Raw genomic sequence first — 17898 nt, forward strand, 5'->3', positions numbered from 1 at the left:
GAGTTTAAAATGAATTCCCTTTCAAGTGCTTTTCCACAACACACTTTAAACTGGAGTACAATTATTATTTCTTGCTGTGTATCAAAATTTCAATGTGGAGTCTCTAACATATAGTCAACTTCTCTAACTTTCTCTAATAATTTGTAAGGACCAACACATTTTGCAGATGATTGACTGGGAAGGGCAACATAAGCAACACTTCATCACCTGCTTTTCTATCAAACGTTCTCTTCATTTAACCCCAGGATTGCTCAAAGTCAATGTCAACCATGAGGAGCAAATGTCTTGGCCAATCCAATTTGATTTAGCCAATTTTAGCCCTGCATACATTTATAGGCTTACATGGCCACATGTTTTCGTATTTGATTAGCATGGAAAATACCTAATTTTGAATGTTGTTTTGTACGACAAATCATTAGTTTTTTGTTTGTTTTTTTTCTTCTTATTTTCAGCAAAAAATGGAGATCCTGACAAGTGCTTTCAAATTTGGACTGACATGCAGGAAGAGGAAGTAATCCCTTCAGATCGTACTTTGCGATATCTTGCAAATGTTTTGAAATCACATGGTCGTCCAGTTCCTTATGAAGTACCAGCGATAATCGAATTTGCAAGTCAGTAAGACGTATAAATATCATAACATAATTATATTTCTCCAATTATTATATTCATATTAATATTACACCCTCTTGGTTACCTACAATTAGGAAAATTACACTGTAAAAATTACTCTATTGTTGAGGTTGTTGTCTTTATTTTATTCTTTGCTTTGATCTTTCTTTTGTATGCTGAAAGAAAAATTTTGCTAATTTTTAACTGAACTGCCCAACCATTAACCTAAAAGCTTTGGTCAACAATGAACTGGGGAAGCTTTTAAGGATAAGATTTGGCAACATTATTAGTCTAGCTAGTTTTAAAATATGTATTAAGGAAACTGAAACTACAAAATCTGTCTTAAAAACTTCTTATAATAAAATCACACATGAGGAATATAATGATATTTGAGTGATTTGTTTTTTCGCAGTAATTTTTTGAAACATGCAAATGGCCTAATTCATGCTCTAAATTGCACTCAGGTGCAGGATTGGTTAAAGCAAAAAATAGCATAATATAGCAAATGATTAGCTATATTTGAAAATGCTTAAATAGCATTAATAAAGCATCAAATAAGCAGACAATAGCATGTACACTTGCTCATGATTCAGCTACATGTGCTATTTCCGCTTAAGCATTTCATCAGCTATTGGCAAGAAGCACTTGTAAGCATATTATAGCAATTCTTAAGCAGTCAATAGCGTTCACTAAGCTTAAGCAAATAATAGCATAATGTAGCAAATGATTAGCTCTATTTGCTTGTAAGCATACTATAGCAATTCTTAAGCAGTCAATAGCATTCACTAAGCTTAAGCAAATAATAGCATAAATTAGCAAATGATTAGCTCTATTTGCTTGTAAGCATACTATAGCAATTCTTAAGCAGTCAATAGCATTCACTATGCTTAAGCAAATAATAGCATAAAATAGCAAATGATTAGCTCTATTTGCTTGTAAGCATACTATATTCCTAAGCAGTACAGCTAGGTATCACATACATACTGCATTGCTGTGGTAACATAGAGCTAAACCATTCATGTGTGGAAATGAAAACCAACCTGCTTATTCGGCTTATTCCGCTAAAACATCCTGCAGTACCGCATTAAATTGCAAACTACATACATACAGTTTGCTGTTGGTAAAAGTTGGCCACCAACAATGCAGTGTTTAAGCCATGGAATAATTTTGGAATAAACTTTTCAGCGATTTTACCCCAAATTTTAATGAAACCATTCAGTTACTAATACAATGCAGTGCTTAAGCCATGGAATAATTTTGGAATAAACCTTTCACCGATTTTACCCCAAATTTTAATGAAACCATTCAGTTATTTAGTTATTAACCATTGGATATAATTCCAATTAATGCTCGAAATTGTATGACTATATTTTAAAAGTGGTACCCACAGCATTGTCATTTTTTCAGTAATTTGCCTTTGGATTTATATTTTAAAAGTGGTATACACGTCAGGCGTTTTACATAAGGCGTTTTAGATGGAAGGTGATTAAATCCTGGAGCGGGGTTGGTGAAATCTGTCCATAATCGATTACTTTTCTGTCCATAATAGGTTACTTTCTGTCCATAATAGGGACTAGAGGGCACTGTTGTTTGTCCATAATAGGTAACTTTCATAATTGGCTGTCCAAAATAGGTGACTTTTTGTCCGAAATAGAGGATTTTATTGCTATAGTGCGCCATCCATTGTGTTGTCCATAATAGGTGATTTTTTTGGCGTACTCGTACGTACGTAGTTTATTTCGCGAGTAGAAGTAATACTCATTTGCTTTCTGTTCTGACTTCGAGGCTACCTAGGAGGCCTAATTAGTATAACTATAATTATCTAAGTCTCTCTAGCCTAGGCTAGTCCTGTTAGTTAGGCTACCTATATAGGCCTAGTACTACTAGCCTAGTATATTTGTTATTGTCCACTAATAATGAAATGTGAGATTTATTCAACAACAAATAATTTAATTTGAACTTCATTTTAGGTTTTGAATGTTAGTACGGACAGACATTACGCAACTTACCATACTATTGCAAGTTTAAATAAATCACCCAACCCACACGTTCTTTTACAAAAATAAAAAATACCCCATAATACTCTAATATTGAAGAAGTTTTATTTTTTTAAGATAATGAAAATGTAAACTGTTATTTTTAATGCATTGGTGTTTCAATGTAATTGTTGTATTTTTTTTTCTTTGGACTTTATTTTGTTTTGTTAATAATAAAAATCAACTTTATCAATTTAATATTGAAAAAGACATCACAGTTCAGCACTTCATTTCGTCATTTTAGGTCCTCCCCTATTTCAAAATCCTGGATCCACATAGCTCAATGACAAATCATTCCAGTCTGAAGTGGATCAACAGCAGCACTTCTCATCCATTTATTATATTGTTGTTTAATTAAATGAATCAATTTTAATGTTTAATAATAAGAAATACGACAATAAATCAAGTTTACATACACATAGTGTACAATCAACACCTTTGTTCTGTATTCAGAACAGTTTATTGAAAAGTGTAAAAACATGGTTAAACTACAATTTGAAAAATAGCAAAGATAAATAAAATACACCATAATTATTATGTTTATTACTATAATTATTGATCGATGATGTACTTTTTCATTTCAGCAGCATACTGTATATGAGCAGAATATCAAACATCTGTATGCCTATAATTAAAAAAGGAAATATTTAAATACTACTATAATACTATAATAATGCTAATACTATATTATTGTATAATGCAAATAACTTCAATCTTAGTAATGCTGAGACAAATGTTCATGTTGTATGGTGGGACACAGTTATGTTTAAATATTTATTGCATTTTTAAAAAAAGATATGTAGGAATGTTTTACTAAATTTAAGTTTACTAGATGGTTCTCGAATACACAGTAATTTCAGCGTAACAAAACGGGCGATTTCAAATGTACGTACCGCAGGACTATAATACATTGTCGTTTACAGAAACGAATAAATAGACACGATGATTTATGTAGTCAACTAAAATTAGCACCCTGGGAATTACTTCCGAAGGAGAAACTCATCACAAAATGAGTCCAAATTTTTGATTTGGACTCATTTAAAGAAACCCAATTTGTTTTTTGTATGTAACATTAGGGTTGAGGGATGGGAAAGCGGATAGGTACAAAGAAGAACAATTTTTAAATATATTCTTTATCCACTCAGTAACGAAATATTTCTTTCATGTTTTATAGGCCTATAAATAATATACCTCTAAATACAGTAAAACATTTGCAATTTAATACTTTGTTAAAACTGTCACTGTCATAATCGATTGAAATATTAAAGTACACGATACACCACTACGACGTTTATATTTTTGGTAATTATTAATTAATACAAACGTTGAGAAGGAACTGTCAGTGTAAAGTTTATTTGTAAATAATAATGTGTTTATATATCTAACAGTAGAGCCTATCCACAATCTCAGTAATAAAGTTTATTTGTATATATTTTTATATTACATCTAACAGTACGAACATTCACATTAAGAAATGTTCGATTCAAATGAGGACCAACAATAGTTAATAGGTATTTACAGTATTGTCGAAGTGTTGCAAGTTTATTCTCAAAGGGCCCATATATTTACCTACCGTATGTGTTAACAAGGGCTCATAAATTGACCTACTTGTGTTAAACCAAACTCTGGCAGACTGAGAGATTGGGATGTTCCATTCATCGCAAATCAATACATTTGTATAATTGTATATTAAATCTACCAAAATAGTATTTTTTAAAGAAAATCGGCCTGTCTTCAACATTATGATGCTGTACTGTAGCGGTTCAACCGGTTTTCAGCTATTAAAAACAATTATCGTAGGAGGAGATAGGAAAATGCGAAGCCTCCTCGCATTTTTGTGGCAGGTATTTTTCAAGATGGACATCCATTAGACAGTGTATACCACGATCGGAAAACACCCCTCTTTGGGGCAAATCGTTGAACCTAAATTCGTTTTAATCGTCAATAACTAATTCTCTAACTTAATTTAATTAGTAAATAGGGTTAAATCAGGTGGTTAAAATCAGTACCGAAAGTACGAACCAACTTTATATACCATCGAGTAAAAATTGTAAAAGTAAGGCGCGATTTACCGAATTTTGCCCTTACGTAAATTTATATATAGATACCAGTTGTCAGAGTCAATTATTACCATACTCACTATAATATAAAACTGATATTAAATGTTTTCAAGATAAAGGCTTTATTGAATAAATGCTTTAATAATATAACATTTAATTAAATTTTGAAATATTTTCTGCATGAATTTGTTAGTGGATTTATCTATTCTTTGTAGGTTGGGCCTATCTGTTACTTACCCTAGTTAATAGAAATGTGCATGCTACTATGTACTAAAACATTGATCAGAAGATACACTGTACACAATCTGTAATACATGCAGAAAATATGGGAAAACAATTGAGATTTAAATAGATGACATAATAACATACAGTAACTATAGCTCTGGTTCTACTATACTGCCAACCTACTAACTGTTCGAACTGTCTGGATAAGAAAGACTCATTCATTCACAAAATAATAAAAAAACAAAAATTTTATAGGTCAATCTAGCAATCTAGATGTCTGTGAATTGAAGACAAACTACCAAGGCCATCAGCTGTAACTCAAAAAGTGGCTAGAAAATGACTTTCGTTCCAGTAACGGCGGCACTACTTTTTGAAAGCAAATACTGATAATTTAACCCTTTATACATGTTATGTTAAAGTTTCTTTAAAAAATATGCTGCTGTTTTTTGTCAGGAGTGATTTAAACTCGTGATGGTACCATAAAAATGGCCTATTTTGAGGTCTGAGCCCATGTTTGGGTAGCTGTAACTTTATTTATAAATACCTTTAGCATTTGGAATTTTTAACACGTATTCCAAACACAGTTTATATCACAAATCCAAAATTTTAAATTTCAAATGTAAAAATCCTTAAAATAACAGTAACTGAAAAAGTGCGAGTTGTTAGACCTTCTGCCGTGAATGTTTACATCGAGTAAATGGCGTCGCGAGGCAAATTGTATGATACGGTGCTGCCGCCGTTGGCTTATTACTAGAATACAGCAATATAAAAAACGAACGAATCGGTTAATTGTATATACAGTACATTATAAACATATTATTATGTACTAAATATAAACAGTTGGTTTGGTTTAAAAAAATGAAAAATAATAAGAAACAAAGAAAATTGTGATTTTTTTTTGGTCGGTTGCAGTGGCCTTCCATACATTTGATGACGCCCTCTATTGACATTTTCCTACAAAACTTTTAAGTTCTCATTATACAGTAATGTTATACAGTAACAGACGTTGAAAGTAGTTGTAATAAAAACATTTCCTATAAATACATAAAATGATTGATTTTGTTGTTGTTAAAACCATATTTGCATTCGTTGTTTTACATTTTAAAAAAGTAATTTAAATATATAAAGTAAGCAAAATGGCAATATAAAGACGATAAAAATTGATTAAAAACGTACTTTTGACAGTTTTCATTATTCTATAAAGCTCGTTTTTTGTGTTCATGTTTGGGTAGAGAGGCTATAAACTCAGGGGAGGAATATAAAATACCCTCCCTTTTCACCAAGACAAAAATGAATGAGATGAGTAAGAAGAATGCAAGAGTTTGAAAAATAAGATATTTAGAATGGGTAGCATGGAATGATCTATTTAATGAAAACCGTAAGGTTAGAGTCCATACACTGTGCAAGTCCAAGCTCCTTATATCTTGGCTCTGTGTGTATGTGAGACGCTTCATACCCGGATGTAAAACTTATAATATTTATAAATGTTTGGTCTAGTGGTAAAGGCTTTAACCTATTACGCTGAAGCCCTCGGTTCCAGGTCTTTCATGAACATTTTTTTTGATTATTGAATTGATTGTGAGTCCAGTTGTGAGCCCAGACAATAATGCCCTGCTAAAATTGATAATTTTACCTTCAATCTGGATAATTATAGTCATTTAAGTTCACCAATCAACTTTGTATACATTTTGGATTGTATAAACATGTTTTTAATGTTCTGATATACCCACTTTTGCTGTATGACTTATTTATAAGTCATTTTCTAGGCTAACTATCCTCTGCTATTGTTCCAACAAGCATCACCCAAGCAGCCTTGTTACAACCGCTAATGTAGAAAACGCCAGCTAATGTCAAAACAACCGTTAATGTAGAACAATCCACCGCTTATGTAGTAAAACCTCCAGCTTATAAGCTGGAGGTTTTACTACATAAGCGGTGGATTGTTCTACATTAACGGTTGTTTCGACATTAGCTGGCGTTTTCTACATTAACGGTTGTAACAAGCCTGTTGAGTGAGCCCTTTGTTTCAAGTAAGTAAAATACCAGCTCTATTGTTTAATATGGATGACTTAGACCCAAGCCTAACATTTAGTAGCCACAGTGAAATTCAGCCATCTTTTTATGGATTCTCTGATGAAGATATCCAATTACAGAAGGAAAGACTGTATGCCAGAGTTAAGCGGGTCTGCAGATTACTTGAAGCCTCAAAATCTTCAGAAGCCTCAAAATCTTCTTTTATCACATCCACACCTTTACCGTGGAATTACCCAGTTAAAGATTCAAAAACTTATGTGGACTCCACAACACAAACCAAGATTATAACGGTCAATGCCAGTGTTCAGACTCCTCGGGAGTGGGACCAGTCACCTACACTAAAAGATAAAGTGAAGAACCAAGACAACAAAATAAGTGACCTGAGGAATTTAGTTACTGAACTAAAGAGTGTTCAGAACAACTTTGTACAACTCACATCGGCCTTCAATGAAATCTGTGAAAGGAATGCTTGTCTTGAAACTAAAATCAAGAGGCTTCAGCAAGAGCAGTTGGATAAGGAGGAATTTGTCCAACCTCAACATACAATCAGAAGAAGTGTTGTTACAATGCCTCCTCATGTTGTCAAGCTCACAAACCCATTTAACATTTTAGATTATGATGAAACTGAAACCGAATGTGCTATTTCATCTGATATACAGAATGTAGAAATAAATCGTTGCACCGAAACTCATCGTCAAAGTCAACAAATCATCGGAAAACAATGCTAAATCAAGAAATAAATTTGATACTGCTCAATCGCAAAAATCAAGCACAAACACAAAGATAACAGCTAATCATGAAATTAATCAAACTTCTGAAAACTTGACACCACCACTCAAGCAAAACCTTCTAATCGGCGATTCCATGTTGAAGCATGTGAAACACAGAGGTCTACTAAATACAAATGTAAAAACCCTGCCTGGAGCTACAATTGAACATGTTGCTTGTACCATTGAGAGTATGGACCTTAGGTCAGTCTCAAACGTTATTGTTCATGCTGGAACAAATGACTGTGGTAGTATGAATTTTAACATAGATAAACTTGAGCAGGACTACAGAAAGCTGGTCCATGATCTACAGAACAGAATATCTGGAAAAATCTATGTATCAGGAATTTGCCAACGTCTAGATGACCCACAACTCAATATCAAAGTACTCCAGGTGAACGAACGACTACAATCAATTTTCCAAGGTAACTTTATAAATAATTTTAAAGCTTTTCTGTCAACGTGTGGTCTAGATGCCTCTAAATACACAAGACATGGATTACACCTAAACAAGTATGGAACATCTGCTTTACTTAGGAGCATTAACTCAACCATACAGATTTTGCCAAAGAAGAGATCCTGGAGATTGGGGACACCATCTACTTCCTGTCATTTTTGTGGTGAAACAGGACATGTACAACGGGTTTGTCGACATGGTACACCTGTATTATGTTGGATTTGTCAACAGGAAGGCCATAAAGCAAAGTATTGTCCCAATCAGCATGATACTAGGTGAGCAGAAGGCAAGGAAGTCAATGCCGAAATTAATGAAACTTTTAGTCCTAAATTGTTATCTTCCACTAAAAACTATCTAGACAATGAAAACTCTCAAGACATTTCAACTACCGAAAGTATTAAACTCAATGAAGATCAAGCCGGGACAATACTGAATGATTACGATATCTTACCAGAAAATAATGATTTATGTATTATTACTAATAATAATGTTAATAACCTATGTAAAAGTGTACATTCTTTAAATATTAGGCTAACTTGTAATAATTGTTTTTTAAACTTTAATTTATCTTATATACAGTAGACAATAATCTATTTACTTATCCAGATAGTTGGTGGTGTAATGATTGCTTTAGAAAAATTGCCTTATCAGAACTTCCTTTTAATAATAATCCCTTAAGTTACTCAAGTTCTGATTATTCTGATATTATTTATAAAAAAGGTTTTGAAATTGCTCATTTAAATATCCAGTCACTTAGAAATAAGTTGGACAGTGTTAAAACACTCCTTAATGAACATAATTATGATATATTTTGTATAACTGAAACTTGGCTAAATAGCAGTATTGAAAATAATGAGATATGGATAAATGGATATGAAATATGTAGACTGGATAGACAACTTTCACAATCAGGTGGTGGAGTTTTATGCTATATAAAAAATGGTATCCGCTTTAAAGAGATCTACAATTTTAGGGTAGAAACTATTGAAGCTCTCTGGGTTGAATTTAACTTGCCATATTCTAAACCATTACTTTTAGGAAATATCTATAGACCACCAAGTGCAAAGGCTGAATATTTAAATGAACTTGACACTATGTTTCAACAATGCACCTCTACATATAACGATGATTTTAATTTAGATATAAGTAACAAGAAAAATGCAGGTAAAATTAATAAATTGGCCAAAAATAGTAATCTAAACCAACTAATACACGATTTTACTAGGATAACTAATACAAGTAAAACTATAATTGATTTAATATTTGTTACAAATTTGGATATTTCAACAGCAGGGGTGTCAAGTCTTGGTATAAGTGATCACTCTTTAACCTATTTAATAAGAAAAACCAAAAAAGTTAATATTCCTCCTAAATTTATTAAATCTCGTTCTTTTAAAAAATTTGATGAACATAAATTTATTGATGATCTTAAAAGTATTGACTGGGATCAGATTAAACTCTCAACAGATGTTAATTCAGCTTGGTTACTATGGAAAAGCTTATTCAGTAGCCTATGTAATCACTATGCCCCTCTTAAAACAAAGAGGGTCAAAGGCTCACTTCCTGAATGGATAACAAAAGATTACATAACATTAACTAAAGACAGGGATTATTATTATAAAAAGGCTCATAAAAATAATGATTCTAAAGATTGGGACACAGCTAAAGAAATAAGAAACAAAGTGAACAATCTCAACAGGAACCTAAAAAAGAAATATTGTACTAACACCATCAAAGAAAATACTAAAAACCCCAAAAAACTATGGAACACCATAAATAAACTAATTCCAAAACCAAAATCAACTGTAAATAGAGTTTATAAAAATGAAAATTATACAACTACGGATAAGGACACAGCAAATGAATTAAATATTCATTTTACGTCAATAGGAAATTCTTTAGCAAGTAAATTTTTAAATACTAATATAAATAAGACAACAGATTACACTCTTGTAGATAAATTTAAATTTGATTATCTTACATCTGACTATATTTTTGATGAAATATGCAAATTTTCCAGTAATAAAGCCACCGGAATTGATAATATAAATTGTAAACTTTTAAAATTAGCAGCGCCAATAATATGTGATTCACTTTGCTACATTTGTAATCTATCATTGTTTACATCAATTTTTCCATATGAATGGAAACAAGCAAAAGTGACACCCATTATAAAGAAGGAGATAAATCAGATCCAAGTAATTATCGACCAATTTCTGTTTTACCTTTGGTCTAAAAAATAATAGAACGTGCTGTTCATGACCAATTATATCATTATTTAAGATCTCATGACCTTCTAAATCCTTCTCAATCAGGTTTCAGGAAAAATCACTCTACCCAAACCACTCTCTTAGATGTTACAGACTATATTTTAAATAATTTTGATAAAGGTATTTCAACAGCTGCTATATTCCTGGACCTAAAAAAGGCCTTTGATACGGTAAATCATCAAATATTGCTTAATAAATTAAGGGGTTTTGGTATAAATAGTACCGAGCTTAAATGGTTTAAATCATATCTTAGTCAAAGATCTCAAATTGTTAGTATTAATTCATGTAAATCTGAATCACTGAATGTAAATATCGGAGTTCCTCAAGGTTCAATATTAGGACCATTGCTTTTTATTTTATATGTTAACTCACTTCCTAATTCTTTATCATGTAAATGTGTCATGTATGCTGCTGATACCACACTTTTATGTAGTTCATCTGACCCACTTAGGCTTCAAAATGAAATAGATGTAAATTTTAATCAAGTTACTCAATGGCTTAATGATAACCAACTAACATTAAATATTAAAAAGACAAAGCTTATGGTTTTTAGTACTACTCACATGTATAGTAAGTTTAAAAATATCTCTGTTTCTTTTAATAACCATATTATTGAGAGAGTAAATTCTTTTAAATATTTAGGTGTAACTTTTGACACTCAACTAACATGGGCTGATCATATTGATAGCCTTTCATCAAAAGTTGCCAAACGCATTGGTGTTATACGTCATATAAAATATTTTATTCCATCAAACACTCTGAAAATGTTAGCCAATGCACTAGTTATTCCTTTATTTGATTATTGTAGTTGTGTCTGGTCAAATTGTAAAGTAAACTTTTCAGATTCTCTTCAAATTTTATTAAATAGATTAGGTAGAATATTATTATCTGTAGATATCAAAACTCATGTTAGTGATATCCTAAACTCACTTGGTTGGAGTACACTAAAGGACAAATGGAATGAACATATTCTAATATTACTTTTCAAGTGCCTAAATGGACATGCACCACCCTATTTATCAACTCAATTTATATTTACTGAAGATAGTCACAATAAAGGTACACGAAGTCAAAGTAACAACACTTTGATAATACCTAAATGGAATAATACTCAAGGTAAAAGAACTTTTAATTACAGATCTACAAAATTATGGAACTTTCTACCTAACAAAATAAAAAATGATCTTTATGATATGACAGTATCAACTTTCAAATCACAAATTTCAAAACTTTAATTTTAATTCAAAACTAAATCTAATTAATGCTCAATGATTAAAACTTCTTTTATCTTGTTTCAAAATCTCAATTATTTATGTTTTAACCTTTAAATGTGCTTACTTTAATTGTTTTAATTTGATTTTGATAATTTTAGGTTTAATTTTATATTTTCTTTTGTCCATTTATATACTGTATTTTGTTTACATTTATGTAGTTAAGAACTGAACCACTTTGGAAATCAGTACATTGTATTGAAAGTGTATTTCAGAATAAAGAAAGATTAAATAAATTAAATAAAATGTAACAGTTTTTCTTCATAGATCATAATATTCTAGATCATCATCTGACTCGTTGTCACTAATATTATAATCTTCATTATCATTCATTGAATCGGTAGGGGGTGTTTTTATATTTTGACGCCGTCGAAGCACTTCCTTTAGATTGCTCATATGGTTCTCAAAGGTTTTTCCGTAAACAATGTCGTCGTCTAGATACACTTCACAAATTCTATGATATGACACCTCTGATATGCAGCTGGGGCATTCTTCAATCCAAAAGGGACTCGCACCCATTCATGTAAACCCCAGGGAGTGACAAAAGCAGTGAGTGGACGACTATCTGGGTGCATATATTCCTGGTGGTATGCCTTGCCTTGGTCCAATGTACTAAACCACATATTTCCCCCAAGACTGTCGAGCACATCTTGTATTCGGGGGATGGGTTGACAATCTGGTATGGTCTTCCGATTTAGGTCTCTATAGTCGATGCATAGCCGTAGTCCTCCATCTTTTTTTTAGCACACAAACTACTGGTGAAGCATATGGTGATTCGGATTTTACTATCCAGCCTTGGTCGATCAGTTCTCGAAGATATTCTTTTACTTCTTGAAAGAGAGGTCTGGGTATAGATTGATAGGTTTTCTGTACTGGTATGTTGTCGGTTAGGTTAATTTTCATTTCAAGACTCGGTATTGAACCCATTATCTCGGTCATGTTGACTGAAACTGTTAGACTCATCTTGCAACATCTATTCAACCAATGTTCGTTGGTTATCATTTAAATGGTTGAAGTTAATTTTAGATATCCAATCAGTACTTCCTGGGTTCATCTCTACACTAGTAGCAGCTGTCTGCACATTTCTCATGGGATTATCCTCGTTGACTTAATTACTTTTAGTGTCCAATCTGCCATGATATACTGCTGTCACTAGTTGTAATTTTCCTAAATGAGTCTTCTTTGGGATAATCAGTGTTCTGTCAGTCTTGGATACTAATATGTGAACAGAATCCTTGTTTTAAGTCTACAATGGTTTCAGCTAATTCCAGTCCGTCAGGTAAAGAATGTTCTGGATGTGGTTCAAATAAAACCATCATTTTCTTTTGTATCTTTCCTGTATTTGCTCTCACTTTAATGATGTTAGTTTGCTTGGCTGAAATTTTATGTAAAGTGTGTCCAGAATTTATTTCACAAAAGTCTGTAGGGTCTGACGTTCCGATTTTGGATATTAATCTTTCTGCTGTAATGTGATGACATTTTGGGAAAGATGTACTTATGGCCTGCTTTAATTCTGGTCCCTCAGTATGCTGAATAATCTCTCTGATGACATTATACCCAATGATTGGATGTAGCAAATTATCTTCGGTTACCAAGACAGGTACTAAAGTGGAAAATGTTGATTGCTTTTCTGTTGGTAATAATTCAAACTTAAGTGCTAACCATCCTAGGTACGGAATTTCTGTTCCATTAGCTGCTTACAGTTTAAGATCTGACTCCAACAGTTCTTTTAAATCCCGTAGTGGCAAATTAGGAAACTGGGTTAACCACCTTTTCTGTGACACTATAGAAACCTGTGACCCTGTGTCAAATAAAGCTTCTACCACACCGCCGTTTATTTTGCATTTGATGATACACTTGTTACCGATAAGCTTGACAATTTGTTGATGTTGTCTTGGTGTAAGATGGCTGACCTGACGACTATTACATTCCAAGAGCTTGTTACTTGTATTTTGTTTGGGTGACCTGTCTGTGCCTATGGTCTCTCCCCGTCCCGCTGGATTGACCTTGGTCCGTTTCCCTGGCTCCTACAGCTCCTGGCAAAATGGTTGGATCCACCGCACTTAAAACAATGTCTACACTCCGCCCCTTTCTTATTCTGTTTGCATACATCACAACCCTTTTCTCTAGTCTTTCTTTTAGTTCTCTGCTGCACCAATGAAAGGAATGCAGTCTCAGTGTTCTGCCGTACCACTTGTTGAAGTGCCGACACATTAGCCTGTAGTGTCTTCATTCCTTTTATCAACAGTTGTATCTCATCCTGCTGTCCATCTGCTGCAACAGAAGCAGCACTGATGCACGTTTTACTTTTCTGAGACCGTCTTTCTTCTAGATTCTCCACAATGGCTAGTCTTTCTAGAAGATCTTCATCGGTAATTTTCGGTGTAAGATACGGATTCATTTCACTCCTCTCCTCAGTCTCTCTGGCAAGCCAGTCTTCAATGTTTGGATGAAGGTATTTTGTACTAAATCCGCATCATATTTTAGGGTTGATTGATCTTCCTGGGATGCAAAAGTTACCCGTTGACGAAGGCTCATCGCACACATAACAAAATCCTGTGTTACTTCAGATTTTCGAAGCGATGCTGCTGCTAGTTCTTGATACAGGTCCATCGCATCTCGTTCCTTATAATGAGCCCTTAGAATTCTTCGCAACTGTGGCAATTTTACATCAATTCTCCCTTCCAGGTAACTTCGTAGCGGCAACTCTGGACTTATTGCTTTCGTCACAGCAACCAAAATCTCTCTGGAGGTATACCCTTTTTGGACTGCATCTTCAATTTGCTTGGCGAGACTGTTAAAGGTCAGCTTTCCTGCCTGTCCGGGTGCCCCAATCTGTCCACTTAGCTTCAGATCACCTCTGCCCCATGGGAAAGCACCCAAGCCCATGTTCTCTGTCGCTGGTCTCTCACCCCCTGCCTCATTTACTGCCACTTCGATCTCCTCTCCTGGTGCCTCGAATCCACCAATTATTAGTTCATGCATGCCCGTCAACAGTGCTAGTCCTTTATCCTCCATTGCGTCTACCTCATCGCCATCTAAAAATGTATTGATTGCCTTTAAAACAATGCGTTTCGTTTTGTTATCCATTCCTTCTAGCTTAAGATACCGTGCCACTTCTTTTACTTGTTCTACAGTCAGAAGGTAAAGTGTACTACGTACCTCTCTCTCTCTCTAGAGTTTCTAATTCCATGTTCTTCGCTTTTCTTTTCTCATTCACTTCCTAGAGATGTCCTGGCAGGATCGCCAGATTTTACACAGGTTTCCAGGACATCTCAACAATAGTTCAACGATATTTTTCCAAAGTGAATTTAGTATCCCCGTACACAGTATGAATCAACAAAAACAACGGATTAACAGTAAACACATCTGTTCTCTTTAATTGTAAACAATCTTATATTCTTTTAATCATCTACAGGATAATCATCAGTTCCTTGTTAATGGTTAACCACGGTTTAATTCTAAATAACTGTTCTTTTTAATTTAACTTTAAACATCTTACGAAAACAACAAAACCAAACAGCAATCCCTTAACAAAAAACAGGCCAGCAACCCAATAACACATGTCTCCCTGAACTCTCCCAATTGACCTCTCTCAATTTTTTGTTATAGAGGGCCTAATTTTCTAACTCTAGAGGGCCTGGTTTTCTTGCCATGTAACACTATTTTACTCGTAACTATACTGCCTAACTGCAGGTCAGGTCTGGCGGACTAGTTAGATTGTGGGCTACCGTAACCCCCCTCCCCACTGGGGATTTTATGACCCATACATTTTTGGAAACCTCACACATATAGGTTTTCAAATCAGGTTGTCTGCACATTGCGCAGTGGTGCGTAAACCGATGAGGGCGCTTTTTCCAAAATGGCCGCCAAATTTAATAAAATATTATATATATTGATAAAACAGTAATTTATATGCTAAAATTAACTTGTTTTTTAATTGTTCTGTATTGAAATAATGTGTGGTCAGGTCATGGTATATGTTTGTATTCCGAAAAGTCAATATAGAGGGCGCATTTCAAAATGGCCGTCGAAAATTATAAAACTTAACAAAATTGAAGTAATTACTAGAAATGATTATATAAACAATCAGAAAAATGTCAGAATGTCATTTTACCATTCAATAATTTAACTGGTACTGACATTATTTGATTAAACTAATAAAATAATATTATTATTATTATTAACATAATACAAAAACTTCTATCAAACAAATTAGTTGATGCATGACATTCAACTTTAAACCAATCAGAACACAGATAGCAGTGTAGTAGTCTAGTTGATCAGTTGTATGAAACCAGTCTAGTCTATATAACATTGAGCTAAATTATCGAAGAAAATTGTGCTTTTTCAACAACAAAGTTAATTCATAGTAAGTATTACAAGCAATTTGCTCTCCTAGTACAGTACATGGTGCAAAATGTGGACTAGCCTAGGCCTAGGGCTAGGCTGGGTACTAGCCTAGGCCTAGGCTGGGTACTAGCCTAGGCCTAGGCTGGGTCCAGGAGGAGAGCAATTAGTTGCTCTCCTCGAAGCAAGTTTAGGAGAGCGGAGGAGAGCTGACTGACAATCTTTATATTATTTTTTACTATAGGCCTATGATACTAATTTACTATAGGTTTAATACTGTTTACGTGACAAAAAAATAAATCATTTAATTATATAGGAGGAATGTTTAGCCCTACGGTAATGGGTGGTGCCATGTGATTAAATAGCGTTGCTTACATCGGTACGCTATGCGCGCAATGAGATACACGCACTGCCGTAGGCTACCGAAAGAAATAGCATGCAGACTGATTGTATCAGGCATTTTCCTTACTACTTTACTGCTTATGAAACGAAGTAAAGCTAGGCATACAAGTAATGTAGTAGACTATACAATGATATTCAGAATAATATAATATTATTGTATGCTATGTTTGGAGAAATATTTGTAACTTTTATTTTGTGTGTTTCTCATAGTGAGTTTCCACAATGGCTGACAAGAAAAACACAGATGAAAAACCTGTAAAACTGAAAACTACAAAAAAAGAAAAAAGGCATAAAGAAACAACCCAAGGTTTGAAGTGCATAATACACTATCATCGTAATACAGCTGAAAGCAAAACAAGACCACTATCTATTGACAGTTTAAAGAAAATTCAGGCTAGTGCGAAAGTTAGACAGTCACAGGACAATGCAAGTGACAGACTAGATGACATCTGCTTACAAATACCAGAGTTACACTCCCCACATATCCATGGTGTCCATCGGTGGTGCTACAGCAATTTTACAAACATATCCCGGCTATTAAAAAGAAACATCCATCACAAGACGACGATGAAGACTCCCGCTCCAAAAAGCGCAGATCATCACAAGTACCACCAAGTAACATACTATTCCCAGCAGATAAATGCCTCATTTGTGAAAAGGGTCGAACAAGAAAACAAGGAAAGCAGGAAAATCTTGTGAAATGTGTCACAAAAGATGCAGAATTGTCAATTAAAAGAGCTGCAGAGCGACGGCAAAATGAAGAAATTCTTCTAAATTGCCAGAGAAGCCCAATACCACCCTTCATGTCGGAAGGACTTTACTCGCATTGTCAAGAATCGCCATAATAAAAAGGAAGATGAACATACCATTGCAGAACAATATGCCCATAGAGAAGCCTTTTCATTCTTAGTGATTCATGTAAAAGAAACCATAATTGAGGGGTACAATGTTGAAAGAATGTCGATGCTTAAAGAAAGGTACCTTCAGTTCTTGTTTGAAAATCACAATGAATTTTACAACGCAAATTACAAAACATATAAACTAAAGTCTAAACTAATTACTCATTTTGGTAGCCAACTACAGTTTTGGCAACCAAACCACAGAGGTGAGCTTGTTTATTCATCTGGGGTACCAAAAGGCGCAGCGATTGAATTGGCTTTTGAAGTTGCTGCCTCCGAATCCAAGCTATTAGAGGAAGCAGCAATTATATTGCGTAGGTGCGTGCAAAATGATCACAAACAATCTGCTGAAATGCCATGGCCGCCATCGGCACAATTTCTGAAGAGCAATACTGTTAAGCCCCCTTCTAGTCTCTCCACGTTTGTTTGTCAACTTATAAGTTGGAGGCCAGAAGCAGCCTCGTCTAAAAAGAAGAGACTTGTATCGTCAATTGCCCAAGATATTTGTTATGCTATTA

At 33.9% G+C, this 17898-nt stretch overlaps 2 protein-coding genes across 2 annotated transcripts in view; both read left to right on the forward strand.

Annotated features, from left to right (window-relative positions):
* Positions 1–4778, forward strand: part of LOC140060031 (leucine-rich PPR motif-containing protein, mitochondrial-like) — a 138533-nt gene extending 133755 nt beyond the window's left edge. Inside the window, exon 26 of the mRNA XM_072106066.1 lies at positions 453–4778. Coding sequence (XP_071962167.1) covers positions 453–619 — 167 coding nt within the window. The 3' untranslated portion in view covers positions 620–4778. The remainder of the gene's footprint in view (positions 1–452) is intronic.
* Positions 4779–7828: 3050 nt separating this feature from the next.
* LOC140060965 (uncharacterized) lies at positions 7829–10542 on the forward strand. Its single transcript, XM_072107343.1, has 4 exons — positions 7829–8156; positions 8269–8463; positions 8909–10386; positions 10504–10542. The coding sequence occupies exons 1-4, from the start codon at positions 7829–7831 to the stop codon at positions 10540–10542; spliced, it is 2040 nt and encodes a 679-aa protein (XP_071963444.1).
* Positions 10543–17898: the final 7356 nt, after the last annotated feature.

The sequence above is a fragment of the Antedon mediterranea genome, chromosome 10 (assembly GCF_964355755.1).
Source record: "Antedon mediterranea chromosome 10, ecAntMedi1.1, whole genome shotgun sequence".
Lineage (NCBI taxonomy): Eukaryota > Metazoa > Echinodermata > Crinoidea > Comatulida > Antedonidae > Antedon > Antedon mediterranea.

Coding starts and splice junctions, on each gene's coding strand:
- LOC140060965 (XM_072107343.1), top strand. CDS start 7,829: ATGTTGAAGCATGTGAAACACAGAGGTCTACTAAATACAAATGTAAAA. Junction 8,464..8,908: donor CCCAATCAGCATGATACTAG/GTGAGCAGAAGG, acceptor TTTATAAAAAAG/GTTTTGAAATTGCTCATTTA. Junction 10,387..10,503: donor AGGAGATAAATCAGATCCAA/GTAATTATCGAC, acceptor CTTCTCAATCAG/GTTTCAGGAAAAATCACTCT.